Here is a 6,687-nt window from a genome sequence, read left to right on the forward strand (position 1 = left end):
CTGCTGGCCCGACAGGGCACGGCCTCCCCTCGTGGGGAAGCGTCTTAACCCCTGCCGCGGGGAAAGTCGGGGTTTTTCCCTCCTCTTTTCCTCAGCCAGCAAGTGCCCCGGGCGGCCGTCAGGCGAGCCGTCGTGTGAGGTGGGCAGGTGATGGGTTAGCGATGCTGCGTTCCCCCCGCCCGTTTGGGACCCGAATGTCGCCAGGCGGGGACCGAGCTGTGTTCCTCTTTTTGTTAATGCAGCCGATTACTCTCTCAAACGCGCGTGCATGCCTCGGGTCTGTGCAAGAGCTTTTTACACCTTACCGTGCTTAACGTCACTCACGATGGAATTTACTATTTCTTGGAATACCTAGCTACTGTGTAGTTTTCAAAAGCTTTATGTCTTTCATTTTACTTAATGCCTTAGACTTTTGGTTTGAAGGGCTTTGTTTGCAGGGTTTTTTAGGATAAGGCATTCTGGTACAGGCAGATCTGGCCTTGATTTGTCTGTCCCCTGAGGAATGAAATCTGTCCTGTTATCTTAAATACCTACTTTGAATTTGTTGAAGGAAAAAAGTGTGTTTTCTGCCTCAAGGACTCTCATTTAAACCTAAAATATCATAATGGATGCTAGTTTATACAGCACTGAAGTCCATTTCAGAACACTGATCTTCTGGTAGACCCTAATTTCTAAAGCATGGACCGCTGTCAAGTCCTAAACAAGATCCCTGTGCAACTGATATGGCACAGAACTGAGCATTCTCAGAATGAGCTTTCTGTAAGGCTGAGAAGATATTACAGAATGCTGCAGTAATCCTTGGTCAATATAAGCCAAAAAAGTTGCAAAAACACATGCTTGTGTTGGGTTGTTTGGAAAGGGAGAGAACAAGGGTAAAGTTAGAATTAATTTCTTCCCCCTTGTCAATATCAAGCACGTGGTTCTAGACTTTTTTTTTTTTCCATTTGCAGAGAAGGTAATAATAACTGTGAATTATATATGTATGTCATAATAAAAGATGTCTATATAGCTGTCTGTAGTGCTTAAATTTTATACAAGGAAGGAAATTTATATTTACATAACAACTCAGCAAGGTAGGAAAGGGTATGAATAACATTTGTTTTGCTGGGGCATTCTATTTCTATTGTAAGGGAACAGACATAACTTTATTTTAAGAACTTAAATCACAACTTTTGATATTTCAAACAAAACCTAGTGAAGTGAGGGTATCAGTTATGTATTTTAAATGTTGACTCACAAGCCACTCAAAGTCTCTCTATTGCATAATCTTTTAAATACAGAAAAACACTATATCTTGGAGTTAATTTTCTTTTTGTATTTTTAGTAGCAACCTGGAATACAATGACAAATGTATTGCTTCTCTTTCCTTATCGTGTTATGCTTGTTTTCTGTAGGACAGATAGGCCCCAGGTGGCCTTATGGGTTAGTTATTGATTAACTATTTTCCCAACGTGGTCAGCACTTTGAATTTCAGGTATAAATGCCCAAGAGTTTGCATTCATGTCTGATAGTAAGTTTGGCATGATCTGGTTGGGGGCAGAGCTGGCTTGCACATTCTGTAAACCTGAAGAGAAAAGAGCTGGGGCAAAGAAATAAAAGTACAAGTTGTTACATTGAAATGTAGTCTTTTATAACTGAAACAACTATGCAGTAACTTCAGACAAACATTTTTAAAAAAATGCTGTATGTGAGTATCAGTAGTAATGACTGAAGAAATTGCTTGTTTTCTAATATGTAACGGATACTCTGATGTCTGGCTTTAAGGCAATAGAGTTGTAACAGTTTCTTAAATACAAATGCTAAATATGAGAATTCAGAACAGTTTTCTAGACTATTGTATTGAATTTAATCCTCCCTGAAACAGCAATTGTGAGTGCCTCAGATGAAGAAAAAATTACTTTAAAAAAAGGTTATTTCAAATGTGTTGTGTTGAATTTTAAGAAAACCAAGATTTAGTCAATTTGAAAAGGTAAGGGGAGATTCCAGAACAGTCTGTTTAATATCCTTACTGATTTGGGGGCCTTGTGGGAAAACCGACTCCTTGTAAAATAAAAAGTGCAGAACATAGTGCAGAAAACCTTTCTATTCTTCCACAGTAATCTAGGGTGTTACCCGTGACTAGAATCAGCATAAGCTCAGATATCTAAAGATGATAGTGCTTCTCCTGACAATACCTCTTATCTGTCTTATCTGAAAGGCTTTGGTTTTTGTCTTAACTATCTTTCTGTTTGTACTTTGTGGAATACATGCTTTTCTGTAATATTGTAGTTGGTAATCCTATCAACTTTTGAATAACACTAATTGTATTTTGTATTTTAGGGTAAAATCTTTGGAATACCTTTTCATGCTTTACCGCAATCACTTGTGCCAGAATATGGTTATATTCCAAGGTAAATTAACACTGTATATTTAGACTTACACTTGCTTTGCTCTCTTTATAGTATTGAACTCTTGTCAGAAGAGGGAACATATTTATTCCAGGCCTACTAAAGCTTATGGGGGATATAAGAATAGTTTCAGCTGGGGAAGGAGGGATGCAGAAGTTGGATGAGAATTCAGAGCCACAGCTATCATTGTCGTATTTCTTTAAGCTTCATGTCATTGGTGAACACTATCCTGTATATCAAGTTTTATCTATTTATAATGAAATAGTTTTTCTGGAAAAAAACCCCAAGCTTTATTCTTAGTATCAGAAGTACGCTACTGTTCTTTCCTCAGCTTTCTTGTTGATACTTGTGAATATTTGGAAGAACACGTTCATACCGAGGGACTCTTCAGAAAGTCTGGATCTCTTGTTCGTTTAAAGGCTTTAAAGGTATTCTCTGAAGTGTCTCTCTCCCCACCCCCCCGTGTTTCACTTGATCATCTGCACATTTTAGTTTTTGGACTCTTTTCAGTCATATTCAAGTTTTAATATTGGAAGTAGACTGGTAACATTACCTGCTTTAGAAATGAGAGGAGATCTAGTCCAGAAAGTGGTGAACTTCACTTCCCCCCACCCCCCAGAAATTTTTCAGCTTTCCAGATACTGCGAATACATTTGTGACTGAACAAACTTGTTATCAGTTACGCACACTGGATACTGTGAGGATACTTGTTGAGCAAAGTTCTCCCAGAAGGATGCATACATGGGAAACCTGTAAATTAACACATGTGGTCTGACAACATTGTGTCTCTTTGTAGATACTGTAGTTAGGTAAAACATGACAAGGGTGAAACTAAAAATGGGAAAGATGTGTCTGTCTTTTCTGGTACAGGTTAGAGGATTAATGCCCAAACTTAGAAATCTGATAGTATGTTGAAACATCAAATCATGTTTCTTATGAACAATTTCAGAATAAACTGGATCAAGGTGAAAACTGCCTCTCGGCTGCACTGCCATGTGATGTTGCAGGGCTTCTCAAACAGTTCTTTAGGGAGCTGCCGGAACCCATCCTTCCACTTCACCTGCATGAAGGCCTTTTCAAAGCTCAGCAGCTAGGAAATGAGAAGAAAACCGCAACTGTGTTGCTGTCGTGTTTGATGGCCGACAGAACAATAGAAGCTTTGAGATACTTTTTCAACTTTCTGAGAACTGTGTCCCTAAGGTCAGTGTAAAGGGAGTGCTTATAAACAGCTCCCAATTCCTTTAATGACTTCTCTTTACAGGCAGCTGCTGTAACTTTCTGTGAGTGGTTTGTGACTTTAAACTTTCTTATCTGCAGTCATTCACTAAAATTCAGTCATGGTCTTTTCTTTCATAAATCCAAAATGTTGTCTTTATAAAACCTTATTTTGCTGGAGACTTGACTTTGTTCCACTCTTTCGTGGCTGTATTCCTCAATGTTCTTTGGAAAGCAAAAGACGTGACTGATAAAATTAACGCAGTCTGACAGATACCTTGCATTCCCCGAAACTGACCAGGGTCTGTAACCTCTTGATTTCGATGACATAGTCATGTGGTTACCTAGCCTTGTGTGCATAAGTCTACACATAAATGTCAGTATGCGAGCACTCAAGTGAATGACTCCATTTTTTTTTTTTCAGCTGCATTTGTCTTATTTGGTCTTGTCTTTCTCCACTGCTTATGCCCTGATAATCTGTGTAACCCCCGCCCCCCCTTTCCTTGTTAAGATCCAGTGAAAACAGAATGGACAGCAGTAATCTGGCAGTGATTTTTGCTCCCAATCTCTTGCACTCGAATGAAAATGAAAAGATGTCAGCCAGTACAGAAAAAAAAATTCGCTTGCAAGCTGCTGTTGTGCAAACGCTTATTGACCATGCAGCAGAAATCGGTAAGATGATAAATGTTTATCAAAATGTCTTGTTGCACATACTTGTATACAGCTTTTCTTTACAACTTATTTTAAAATAACTTCAAAAAAACATTTCTCAACTAATTCAGGGCAAGTACCAGAATTTATCTTGGAAAGGATTCCTGCAATGTTAGGTGTTGATGCCTTTCAATCTACTCCCTCGCTGTGGGGCCATGAAGACAGTGAAAATGAATCTCCCAGTGAATGTAAGAAGAGGAGGCACCGAAGTGTTGGGGGTAGGTATGTTGCGTGAAAGTTTCAGCAAGTAAAATAGAATTATTTTGAGACTTCAGGTATGCTGATCCTAAGCACTCGCTTCTTCCACAAGCAGAATAGATGCCTTTGACTTGCAAAATCTATATAAGACATGAGTAGTCACATCACTTTATTGTATATTTACTCTGAGTTTATTCTGATGTGTCTGTTGTCTACCAAAGAAGTTATTTTGCTTGTGTTTGGATTTGTGAAACCAGATTAAAGTCCTTCCTTTTTGTTGAATCAACTCTGGACCCTGTTGCAGAACACTGATAAACGAAAGATTTTTTTTTTTTTCTAGTTTTCAAATTATACTTGGCCACTCAAAGATATTGCATACCTTGATAAGTCATGTCATGAGAAAGCAAGGATATAAATAGCATGTGTTTTGAGTTAGAGTAACTAATTTGCATTTTGAAGTGTAACTCTGAATTGGATATTATTGTATACTGTGTGCTCTATTATCATTGATCTGGGTTTTTGTTTTGGGTTGGGTTTTTTTTCAGTTTAGCTATTTGGTAGGCTTTTCTTTTTTTGCCAAATATGGACAATCGAATGGTATATTCTCTGTTCTTCTGCATTCTCTTTGAGGAAGAACTATGGAATACACACGCTTGACTTGATTCAAATCCACTATAACACTGATCTTGTATGTATTGCTATAAAAATATGAGTATGTATTTGGCTCATGTACATGGAATATTAAACATGACAGCAATTGAAATTAAGGCTTTTTTATTGTATATGTTTAGCCAAGGCATGGTTTTTTTGTGTAATACACTTTTCCACTCTGAAGAAGGGAGATCATCCTGGAGTTGCAAAGTGATAAATGTTTGTGAATGTTAACGTTTTGAGGAGAGGCAGTCAGATTTGTTAATTCTGTGGAATAGGTTCTGGTAGTAGGCAGCTGTTTCTCTTTCTCCAGATGTAGTAAGACGTAGTAATACTACACTTTATCTATTTTCAAAGATGAGTTTTTCATCTACCAGATATCTACCAGATGCCATAAAAGTACTGTGGGCTTGTAGTTTGCTAAGCTTTGCTATGAACACATGGAAATACAACTGTAGGTTGCAGTAGCACTTAATAAAAATACTTACTTTTACACTTTTTAAAGCAGGATAAACAGTAAAACTTCATGAGTATAGTCTGCTGGGTTTAATTTTGCCTTTAAAAAGAAGCAACACCCCAAAATAAAAACGCATAGTTCACAGAAAAGTTGTATGCTGCTACTTTGCAAAATCAAAATGTCATACTTCTATCTGAGCCTAACTTCAAAGCTCTAAAAGCTTTTTAGCTTCAAGGTGACTTTCCAGTAAAGTGAGAAAGTTCCTGAGACTTTCTGTGAGAAAGACTTCAATGGATACCTTCTAGGTTTGCCTACAAGAAATCAGAAGGCATATAATTTTATAATGACCAGTAGAATTTTCCACAGAAACTTTAGTTGTCTGGGCATGATTTTTATTTTTTTTTTTTTTTTATATTAAGGAAAATAGAATTTTTCAGCTATTGTGAAAGCAACAAAAACTAAGTTGGTGAGAAGATCTAGACTATGGTTTTCTTTACATAAAACTTTAGTTACATAAAGCTTTATTTCTGAAAGAATACAAGTTAAACTTGAGTTGAAAGTAGAGCAAGACAAACTTCATATTTAAATTTGATTGCTCGGTGTGTCTTGCATTTCAGATATTGTTAGTGGAGCATTGAATAAATTTAAATCTAACAGAACACCCTCCACTACACCTCAACAAGACAGAAGCGGTAGGTATTGGTGTATTTGTACTAAATAAAGCTCATGCAGTATCTTCTGGATTTGTCAACTATATTCCACAAATTTTTTTAACTGAAGAACTAGAACTTAGTTAAGATAAGTGATTATGTTTAAATTGTTTAAAACTTGAATATAGATACATATTTACTGAGGATACTGCATTTGCTGTAGTTCTTGTAGCAGCTACAATCACTGCAGCAGTGGGCTGCATGGTTCTAGGATTACACAGCTGAACTTGTGCTTTTTATCTAATGCACACTAAGGCTTCAGCGTGGTAGCGCAGCATTTTATCATCTTGGGAATGAATTTGCCAGGACTGAAATTCTTTCCCTCTTACTCTGTCTCTTAAACTTACAGAAAATAACT

At 37.2% G+C, this 6,687-nt stretch overlaps 1 protein-coding gene across 2 annotated transcripts in view; it reads left to right on the forward strand.

The window, feature by feature from the left end:
- The first annotated feature begins 3,336 nt into the window (after positions 1–3,336).
- ARHGAP11A (Rho GTPase activating protein 11A) overlaps positions 3,337–6,687 on the forward strand; it is an 8,881-nt gene continuing 5,530 nt past the window's right edge. The window contains exons 1-4 of one of the 2 annotated variants that reach the window (XM_035889802.1): positions 3,337–3,587; positions 4,114–4,274; positions 4,385–4,531; positions 6,237–6,311. In XM_035889802.1, coding sequence (XP_035745695.1) covers positions 3,523–3,587; positions 4,114–4,274; positions 4,385–4,531; positions 6,237–6,311 — 448 coding nt within the window. In that variant the 5' untranslated portion in view covers positions 3,337–3,522. The remainder of the gene's footprint in view (positions 3,588–4,113; positions 4,275–4,384; positions 4,532–6,236; positions 6,312–6,687) is intronic. The other variant, XM_035889803.1, reaches the window with a different exon arrangement.

The sequence above is a fragment of the Egretta garzetta genome, unplaced genomic scaffold (genome assembly GCF_000687185.1).
Source record: "Egretta garzetta isolate BGI_Z169 unplaced genomic scaffold, ASM68718v1 scaffold2, whole genome shotgun sequence".
Classification (NCBI taxonomy): Eukaryota; Metazoa; Chordata; class Aves; order Pelecaniformes; family Ardeidae; genus Egretta; species Egretta garzetta.